Source organism: Nicotiana tabacum, chromosome 6, assembly GCF_000715075.1.
Source record: "Nicotiana tabacum cultivar K326 chromosome 6, ASM71507v2, whole genome shotgun sequence".
NCBI lineage: Eukaryota > Viridiplantae > Streptophyta > Magnoliopsida > Solanales > Solanaceae > Nicotiana > Nicotiana tabacum.
The window spans coordinates 73587327-73598391 of record NC_134085.1 but is presented as its reverse complement, the minus strand read 5'-3'; the positions used below and the strand labels follow the sequence as shown (position 1 = coordinate 73598391).

Below are 11065 nucleotides of genomic sequence, written 5' to 3'. Positions count from 1 at the left end.
TTTTAAGAAGACATGACATGCTAATTGCTTGATTAATACAAATATTGATGAAAAAGGAATTTCACTCTTAATTTCGAAATTATAAATAAAATAAAAATTCAACAACTAATATTCAAAATAAACAAATATAGCTAGATTAAAACTCAGCATTGTTATTTTTTTAAAAAAAAAATTATTGAGATTAATTATTCACAATCATTTGAAACTAGATTTAACCGTAATTACTAAAGCTTATTAGAAAGTTTATTAGACTTAAACGCTCTCTTAATCTTGCTTAAGCTCAAGTCATGCCTTAATGCCTAATTTACTATGTTTAATTTAAATTCGTGTCTTAGCTAAATTTAGCTACTTGTTCATGATCAACCTATAATCTTGAAGCCTTCATAACTAGTGAATTAACCTATTTTGCCGAACTGATTTATTACAGACTAACTTATGATATTATTTTCTTATTCCAGTTATTATTTAGTAATTCATGAAATAGCTTAAATACAATCAACAAAAGGAACAAAGAAATAAAAACGAAATTAAAACTTCAAATTTTCATTCTTCATATGTATTCACGCTTCATATTTCGGATTACAATAAACAGCTTTTCAGTTGTGTACCTGATATTGGAAGCAAAAGAAAATGAATATGAGAATCAGCAGCAGCAGTAAAATCAGTACAACACAGCAACAATAGCCCAGCAACAGTAACAACCCAGTAACAGACCGGTGGAGTAGTGATCCAAAAAAAAACAAAAGCTGCAGCTTTTATGAAACAACAATTAATTCTGATTTCAAACAATAAAAGAAAGCAGAATATTTTTTTTAGTTTTTTTTATTTGAAAGCTTAAATATTTTTCGGAATTTTCTATCTCTTAAATGTTCAGCCCTTTTCTCTCTTATTTTCAGATTTGTTTCTCTCTCCCGTTTTTTTTCTGTCTGTGTATTCCTCCCTCTTTTTTTTTCTCCATTTGATTTCAAGACTTCACATATATATCCCATCCCATAAACCTTTCAATTAATTAAAAACAATACTTTCTCTCTACCCAACCCATTATCTTCCCACTCATCCCCATTACATTAAATAAACATATCACACCACCCCATTTCATTTTGTCCCCCATGCTTCATTTAAAATAATGCAAGATTCCCCTTTAAATTAAATCTTGTCCCCCTTTATATTAAATAATCATATCACAACCCACCCCATTTCATTTTGTCCCCCATGCTTCAAATAAACAATTACAAAATGTACAATTCCTAAACTACCCCTTCCGACCTTACTGAAATTACCAAACTACCCCTGAACGTATTACAAATTTACCAAACTACCCATCAGCTATAACACATCAATTAATCAAACTTAACCAAAATATAGACAATATGATCAATTTCTAACAATGTTCAAACAACAATATGAACACGGATGAACATCATAACAACAATATCACATGAACATGATTTTAATAACATTTCAACAACAAATCACATGAACACAAATTGAACAACCAAGAACAACTAAAATTTGATTGAACAATATTTTTAGCAACAACAAACCTATTTTTCGGATTTAAACAACAACAACAATCAAACAAGTATATTTAGATTCCTAAATTCAATAATATTGAACTTAAAATCAACTCTAACAACATTACAACAAACAATTCTTATATTAAACTTTAAACAAGATTATGAGAACAATTCAAGAAATAATCATAAATGGTAAACAAGAAATCAAACTATACAAAATTCGGATTCAAGATCATCCAAACATGAACATGAATGAATCTATTTTAACACAACAAACATGACGGATTAAACGATTAAATCAATATATTCTTTTAACACAACTAAATTCTTTAAACAAATAACAAGATCGACGAAGAAACAATTATGAACTTAAACTTGAACTTAACAATACTAACAATTTCTAACAATACATAAACACATGAAATAAATTGAAGAAATAGTTAATTAAATTTCAATTTGAATCTAACAAACAACAAACTAACAAATATTCACTTAAACAATAATACAAACATGAAATGAATATGAAAACAACTAATTAAACTTCTATTTTGAAATCTGAAAATTAATTTTAACAAAGCACATGAACATGAACAAACTAGAAAAATAATTTCAACGATGAACAACGAACAAAACAAGAATTGAATTCTTTAACGATTTTGGATCCGGAAAATATCAAACAAAAATATGGACAAAAATAAAACTCAAAAACAACTAACCGGAGATGAATCAACGACGAACTTTGATTGTAAACAAATCTGTCCGAGAACGAATCTCGCACCAAGATAACTTGACATCGAAGACGACTACGAACGGACGACCAAAGAAGGTGGTCGTTTGGCATCGTTTAAAACGAAGAATGGCAGCCCGCCACAAGCAGAAGGCAGCAGCAGCAACACTGCTGGAGCAGCAGCACGAAACAGTAGCAGCAGCAGTGTCGGAGAAGATGCAACGGCAGCCATGGGAGCTCGAGTTCGAGCTCGATGAAGCTCGTCCATGGCTGGATGCGGCGGGCAGCAGTTGTGGTGGTTTGTTTGGACGACACAGCAGCAACATAAAGGATGAAAAACGCAGCAGCAGCAGTGTTGGAGAAGAAGAAAACGCAACAGCAGGAGGAGAAGCAACTACGGGCAACAATGGTGGCGTAGAAGTTGCTCGACGAACTTGAAAAACGCAGCCATGGCAGCGAGGGGATGTCGTGGGGGTGAGAGTGGTTGTGTTGTGTGTGTGTTGACGTGAGGGGGGCAGGGGTGTGAGGGGGGAAGGTCTGCCATGGGAGGAGCTTGGGGAAGCTTGAGGAAGAAGAAGAAGATAGGAGGGGGCGGATGGATTTCTTAGGGTTTTCTTCTTCTTCTTTTCTTTTTGGTTTTGTTTTTGTTTTGTGTTTTGAAAAATGAAGAAGGGTGTTGGGTATTTGGGTTAATGGACAGGGGCGACCCAGTTCGAAATGGACTGGGTCGTAGGGAAGATTGGGCCATTTTTTGGGCCTATGGCTTGAAATCGAAGAAGAGGCCCAATTCCGACTTTCTTTATATTTTCGCTCTCTTTTCTTCTTTTATTTCTCTAAAACTAAACTATAAAAAATACTTAAACTATTATTAAGAACTAAATTAAGTTATAAAAGCGCAAATTAACTCCCAATAACAATTAATGCACAATTAAGTAATAATTAAGCATAAAATTGTATATTTGGACATTAAATGCTAAAAATACAAACGATGCCTATTTTTTGTAATTTTTTAATTTTTGTAAAACAAATTTAATTACTAACAATTGTAGAATTAAATCCTACATGCAAAATGCGACATATTTTTGTATTTTTTATTAATTTAGCAAATAAACACGTACAGACAAATACAAATAATTATTCAAAATATCACAAAATATCACAAAATTGCACACCAAAGAAAAATCATTTTATTTTTGAATTTTTTGGGAGTAATTCTCATATAGGGCAAAAATCACGTGCTTACAGAGGCAATTAAGTAAATTTATAGATAAGTTGGGTTGAGATCCCTGTGTTTTGAGTGAGTTTCATGGGTTGTATTTGAGCTGCTTAATTAGTCAGAATGAGCTATAAAAAATAATGGATTAACTTGGGCTAGGCCCAAATAGACCCATTTTCTCAAAATATTTGTAATCCAACCCATTAATCTCTGGGCGGATTGAATGGATTTGGGCTCAAATTGTCACCCCCAGCTAAAGGATCGTCCCTTGACCGTGGAAAGTTGGGATAAAATGAATCATAAAATTCTTTATCTATACAGTTTAACAGAATGCTTTGATTCCAATTTTAAAACTAAGAAAAAGATGATAATGCTAGCTATAATCTGTAAGTATTCGTCATCCAATTCAAATTTGTTACCATTTGTAGCTAGGTCAATTCTGTAGCAGATCTCTAACTGAGAGTCCGAAACCTAAATAATGACTTTTGGGACTCAAAATATACTTCTACAATTTAAAAAAAAAATTACTTTTTTATCTAAAATGCAGTATAATATTGCGCTTTACTTTAACAGATTTTTTGCCGTTAAAGTAAAGCGCACAATAATACTGTGTTTTACTATAACGCATTATAATAGTGTGTTTTACACATCTGTTCCTTACTAGAGGTTTGACAAAACACACCCTTAGATGTAGGGGGTATATGCTATTGCTTTCTTTCTTTTCTTTGATGTAGAGACTCATGAATTGACCGGTCACTATGATAATAAAAATTAAATCATGAATGCATAAATTATATTCCATATCATTTGTCATTAATTATTTTTCTTTTTTGTTTTGTAAACATTCCCACAGATTGAACTCCCTGTATTTTTTTAAACATATTTAGTTGTTTGATATAAAATATTAATTTAATATTAATCATTTTTAAACTTTAGTCATATGTATCTTTTTTCTAAGAGCCTACTTTTCTCTCTATCAAAGAAAAGTAATAACGTAATACATTCCTAGTAGTTTTTTCTATTCGGAAAATATTTTTACTTATATGATAATTTTGAGATAAAATTGAATTGCATTCTTTTGCTACTTACATAATTTGATTATTTATTTTAAACATTAAAGAAAATATTTTTTTCATTAATTAAAAGCTTAATATTAATTCATCCCATGTTTTAATATTAAGATATAATCACAATCTGGGATAATGTTGAAACTTTCCTCTGAGATTCTCCTTATAACACAAACTTCTATTGCGGTTTGAGAATTACGCTCACCTCTCTTATTTTTATTTTTTATAACGAAACAAAATTCACATGATAAAATCTAATAACATCTATTTAATATTCAAATTGCCCTTTAATGGCATTAAATATTTTTAATATTAAATTTAGTAACACAAAATTCTTTATATGAGTACAAAATAAAAGTAGTTGCACTTCCAAAATGATAAAAACGGGGATTACAACTCTTTTATCTCATGAACAAGTTCTAACTTATTCCATGGTTCATGTTGCATATTTATTTACCTAAATTGAATATTGATATTTAGAATGAGATAAATCAAAATCCTTTCTATTCAATTATTCCTTTCAATTTATTTATTAATATTATAAAATTATTGATGTATGATAAAAATTTAAACCCTTAATTTTAGCTAAGAATCTAAATACCTGAAATATGTCATATTATAAAAGACATTAGAAGGAAATAGCCCCAAAAAATTGTAAAAAACTAAATCAAATATTAAAACTCAATTTTAAAATTGAGTCCTACATTTTAGGTGGGCCTATTTTTAGTAGCTTTAGAGTTTAGAGTAGTGCTAATTGGACGAAAAGAAGGTAGTACAAATATAACTTCTTAATTTCTAAGTTTTGAATGAAGAAAATATTATACTTTACCATAACTTTAATATTAATGGGCTTTAAATAAGGAAATCTATATAAAATAAAAGTTTAATTGCTTTTAGAATCCCAAATATTAGGATTCTCTATATAATTCCAATATTGAAAAAAGTTAATAATCAACATTATAGTTGATTCAAATATCACAGATATTAGGAAAATAACTAAATGATCATTCCTACATATTAGGAAAATATTAAAATTACTATTTTGTTTAGTGTAAATTATATTTTAAAAGCTAAAATAGGTGAACAACATTTCGGACTTTCGTGCTTTTAATATAGTATAAGTATAGATAAAGTTTAAAAGTTTTATGGTCATACATGTATTGTAAAATATTTAAGATAAAATCTTTTTTTTTAATTATATATCAAATCAAATTATGAGAAACAAAATATAACGAATGAAATAATAATTTCATAATTCATACTTTATTGTTTTCATTTTATATGGTACTAACTGATTCGAAATCGATATAAGGAACATGACAGATAGTAAATGCATAAGGCAAATAAAATTGAAAACATGTCTTTTAAAGAATTAAATAGAAGTACGTGTATTAGTAATTTGTGAAGGGCGCCCTACTTACATGCATTCATGATTTAATTTTCATTATTATAGTGGTCGGTCAATTCATGGGTCCCTACATCAAAGAAAAGAGAGAAAATAATAACATATACTCCCTACATCCAATGGTGTGTTTTGTCTGACCTCTAATAAGGAATAGAGGTGTAAAACGCACTATTATAAAGCGTTATTGTAAAACACAGTATTATAGTGCGCTTTACTTTAACGGCTAAAATTTCGTTAAAGTAAAACACGTTATTATACTGCGTTTTAGGTAAAAAGGTAACTTTTTAAAAAAAGCTGTAGAAGCATATTTTGAGTCCCAAAAATCATTATTTAGGTTTAGAACTCCTCTAACTAGGAATAAAAAATTACTCTCTGGGTCAACTCCTCCAAATTCCATAGGAGGGACAAAATCACAAAACCAAAAACCAAAAGAAAAAAAAAAAGGATAAAAAGTCAATAAACAGCAACTACCACCTATCAAATACATGAACCAAATACTCAAGGCTCCCTAATGCCCAAACTTATATAAAGCCCTCTCTTTCTACTCACTTTTCATCCCCAGTCTTTCGAAGTGAGACTTCGCTGAGATTCTCCTCACAAAAAAAGCCGCAATAATTATTAACAATGCATTGTTCAACCATGGAAGCTGTAACTTTGCTCTCCAAATGCACCATCTTCCCTTCCCAAAAATCTTCTCTCCCTGACCTTAAACTCTCTGTTTCTGACCTTCCTATGCTTTCTACTCACTACATTCAGAAAGGTGGTCTCTTCACTCGTCCTCCTTTCTCTATCACCGACCTCCTTTCCCTCCTCAAACGCAGCCTTTCTCAAACTCTCACCCAATTTCCTCCCCTGGCCGGTCGCTTAGTCACTGACTCTGACGGCTACGTTTACATTTCTTGCAATGATGCTGGTGCTGATTTCATCCACGCCGCCGCTACTCACATTTTTGTCCGTGACGTCATTGGGTCAATCGACGTTCCTGACCATGTCAATGAGTTCTTCGCTTTTGACAGAACTGTGAGCTATCAAGGCCATTTCAATCCTCTTCTTGCTGTAAAAGTTACGGAGTTAGCCGACGGTGTCTTTATTGGCTGCTCCGTCAACCACGCCGTTATTGATGGAACGTCGTTATGGAACTTCTTCAATACATTCGCTGAATTGACTAGGGGCGTGAAGAGGATTACGAGGCAACCGGACTTTAGCCGTGACTCTGTTTTGATATCCCCGGCGGTGCTTAAACTTCCGGCTGGTGGGCCCAAGGTTACCTTCTCTTTGGACGCACCCTTGAGGGAAAGGATATTTAGTTTCAGCAGGGAATCAATTCTAAGGCTGAAAGATAAGACCAACAACAATCACAAATGGAATGTGGACGGAGAAATCGACATCACTGAATTGATGGGGAAACAGAGTAACGATCCTTTGAAAATATCTGACGGCAAGATAACGCCGTTAACTTGGTTGAGGAATGCGGTTAGGAAAACAGAAACGGAAGGTATAACTGAAAATCAAACCGCTGAGATCTCATCATTTCAATCACTTTGCGCATTGCTTTGGCGTGAGGTGACCCGTGCGAGGAAATTTCATGCTTCCAAAATGACGACATTTCGGATGGCCGTTAATTGCCGGCATAGACTCCAGCCAAAGCTCCATCCATTATATTTCGGCAACGCAATTCAGAGCATTCCGACTTATGCGTCGGCCGGTGACGTTTTATCTCACGATTTGCGGTGGTGCGCGGAGCAATTGAACAAGAACGTGAAGGTGCACGATAACGATATGGTGAGGAAGTGCGTAGAGGATTGGGAGAGTGACCCGCGGTGTTTCCCACTGGGGAATTTCGACGGAGCTATGCTCACAATGGGGAGCTCCCCAAGATTTCCAATGTACGACAATGATTTCGGGTGGGGCAGACCCATCGCTGTCCGGAGCGGGCGGGCCAATAAATTTGACGGAAAGATATCAGCATTTCCAGGAAGAAAAGGGGGCGGCAGCGTGGATTTGGAGGTGGTGTTGGCACCGGAAACAATGGCTGGATTAGAGTCCGACCCGGAATTCATGCAATTTGTTACAGGGTATTAAATGCTGAAATTGGGATGGGCATAGACGGTGGGTGTTTTTGTATTCGTAACTACTGCTCCCTTGCTACGTGAATCTGTTTGACTGGACACGAAAGTTAAAGAAAAAATGAAGATTTTTGGAATTTGTGGTCCTAAACAATTTAAAAAGGGGCCCGGAGTATTTGTGTGATTATAAAAGCTTCTTATTAATGATAGAATTGCAAGTTTAAACTAAATTGTTTCCAAATTAGAAAAAAAGGTCATTCTTTTTAGAACGGACTAAAAAAGAAATAAGTTCCGGAACGGAGGAACCTACTACTACACGTTAAAGAAGTGGTTTTCCGGTTAATGAACTAATGCCAAGAATACTCTAGGGAGCAAAGTGGCACGTAAATACATGAGACTGCGCATAGGGCAAAACATGGACAATATATGAGAATGTGGTGAAGAAATGTAAAATGGCTGATCGCCAATATTTATCAGTGGATGATTTTGCTTGATCAAATGAGATTTTCTATGGGAGGTACTTTATAAAAAGCACAATTTAAACCTTGTCAGCCCTATAGTAATGATTCCAAATTTCTTAACCTAAAGATTTCGTTATTTTATAAAATTAACAATAATACAATATTTTGAAAATTTTCAGAAATAGACTCTATATATATATATGTGTGTGGGTAACATGTTAAATTTCAAGACCGCTTAAAGTTTTACACACTGTGAGAGTGTCAGTCTACAAATTTTTTTACACTATTAGATAATTTCAAAGGTAACCGATAAGGATAGATACTCCTATCTTATCCAGGACTCCTAGTTTAAGTTGTATCTTATGAGATTCTTTCTTATCTCCACAAGAGTCTTACTGTAACGATTCGACCGATCGTTTTGAGCTCTAACGCATCGTTCAGCAGTTTGAGGCCATGAGCAGCTTCACTTCAGATATTATGACTTGAGCATACGGTCGGAATTGAATTTCGGGAAGTTCGGAGTTGATTTGGAAAGAGAATTCTCATTTTGGAAGCTTTAAGTTGAAAGAATTGACTAAGGTTGGATTTTTGAGTAAACGACCTCGGAATCGGAATTCAAAGGTTCCAGCAAGTTCGTATGATGATTTCGGACTTGGACGTATGTCCGAACTGGGTTTTGGAAGACCCGGGAACGTTTCGGTGTCTATTGTGGAAGTTAGCATCTTTGGAAGAATCTCATAAGTTTGGATTGAAGTGCATTTCAGGGTTATCAATGTCCGTTTGAGATTTTGAGTCTGGGAATAACTCCGTATGGTGATTCTGATATTGGGAGCGCGATCGGAAGTGAATTCGGAGGTCCGTAGGTCCTTTTGGAGTCATTTGGCTAAAGATAGGAATTTGAAGATTTTGGAAAGTTTGATCGAGAGTTGACATTTTGATATCAGGGTCGGATTTCGATTCCAGAAGTTGGAGTAGGTCCGTAACGTCAAATGTGACTTGTGTGCAAAATTCGAGGTCAATCGGATGTGATTTGATAGGTCTCGCCATCGAATGTTGAAGTTTGAAATTCTAAAGTTCATTAAGCTTATATTGGAGGTCGATTCATGATTTTAGCATTGTTTGATATGATTTGAGGCATCGAGCAAGTCCGTAATGTGTTTTGGGACAGGTTGGTATGATTGGTCGGGGTCCCGGGGGCCTTAGGTGGATTCCGGGTGGTTAACGGATCGAATTGGAACTTGGAGGAAGAGCTAAAGTTGCTGGTGTAACCTCACCTACGAGACTTGGGCCGCAGGTGCGGAGCCGCAGAAGCAACCCTTGTGTCGCAGAAGCGGAAAATGGCTAGGCTTGGCTGGGGTCGCAGGTGCGACGAATCTTCCGCAAAAGCAAGACCGCAGAAGCCGGCCCTGGCTCCGTAGAAGCGGACTTGAGCGAGTTGGCTGAGAACGCACCCGTGATAGAAATTTCCGCAGGTGCGCCAGGTGCACCGCAGGTGCGGAAAGGGCTGGAGGCAGTGTATTCTTTTAAAATCAAGAGGTGACCATTTTTTTCCTATTTTCATTTGGTGTGGGTGATTTTGGAGAGCTTCAAGTGGGGTTTTTCATCATCAACGACAAGGTAAGCTAACCCCACCTATCTTGAGTTAAATATATTGATTATGTATGGATTTTAGCACGTAAATTGGTAGAAATTTGGGGGTTGAGGAAAACCTAGAAAATTCGTATTCTTGGATTTTGACCACGATTTTGGGTATGAAACTAGGAGAAAATCATATATTTGAGTTCGTGAGTTCATGGGTAAACTTTATCTTCGAAATTTTTTGGAATCCGGGTACGTGGGCCCGAGGGCAATTTTGTCAATTTATCGATCGGGGTTAGGAATTGTTATAAATTGGATTGTAATGAGTAATTGAACATATATTAATGGATTTGCATAATTATTGGCTAGTTTTGGAGCACTGTGCATCGATTCAAGTTTTCGGAAGAGCGTGGAATGCCGATTATGGATCTTCGGAGCGTGGTGAGTCGCCTTTCTAACCTTGTAAGAGGGAATTATCCCCATATGTGAAATAATTGGTTATGTGCTCCTATTTGTGGGGGCTACGTTCGCACGAGGTGACGAGAGTCCGTGCGTAGCTACTAATATGTGTAAGTCCGGGTAGTCTAGGACCCAAAAACATGCTATACTTAGAATATCTGTAATCATATTGACAGTTGAATTGCTTAAATCCTATCGAATTAGTAAATGAATTTCTAAAAGGATTAAACTTCAGTTTCTTAAATCGTTAAAAGAGAATTGGCTTTTATTTGGATAAATGTTCTCCGATAAATTCTTAATTGGCTGTTTGAGCATGTATTTCTATGTGTACTTGCATCGCATGTATGATTCACGAGCAGGGTGATTGTTTATTTAAATTTGACTGCATCACATGTATGTTTCGCGAGCGGGGTAATAGATGCACATTCTACATTTAGGTTGGATTGGGCCGTACAACTTCGACATGATTTGCGCATGCTTGTATTGCTTTCCTGGAGATTTATTGATATTGATATTTGCTCTCCCCGACTTGAGATAATTGTTAATGAATGGGTTATGAATTTAGAGAC

At 34.9% G+C, this 11065-nt stretch overlaps 1 protein-coding gene across 1 annotated transcript; it reads left to right on the top strand.

The window, feature by feature from the left end:
• Positions 1 to 6366: 6366 nt before the first annotated feature.
• LOC107797563 (putative acetyltransferase At3g50280) lies at positions 6367 to 8223 on the top strand. Its single transcript, XM_016620463.2, has one exon. It carries the CDS (start codon positions 6557 to 6559, stop codon positions 8012 to 8014), a length of 1458 nt encoding a protein of 485 aa, XP_016475949.1. The 5' UTR covers positions 6367 to 6556; the 3' UTR covers positions 8015 to 8223.
• The last annotated feature ends 2842 nt before the right edge of the window (positions 8224 to 11065 follow it).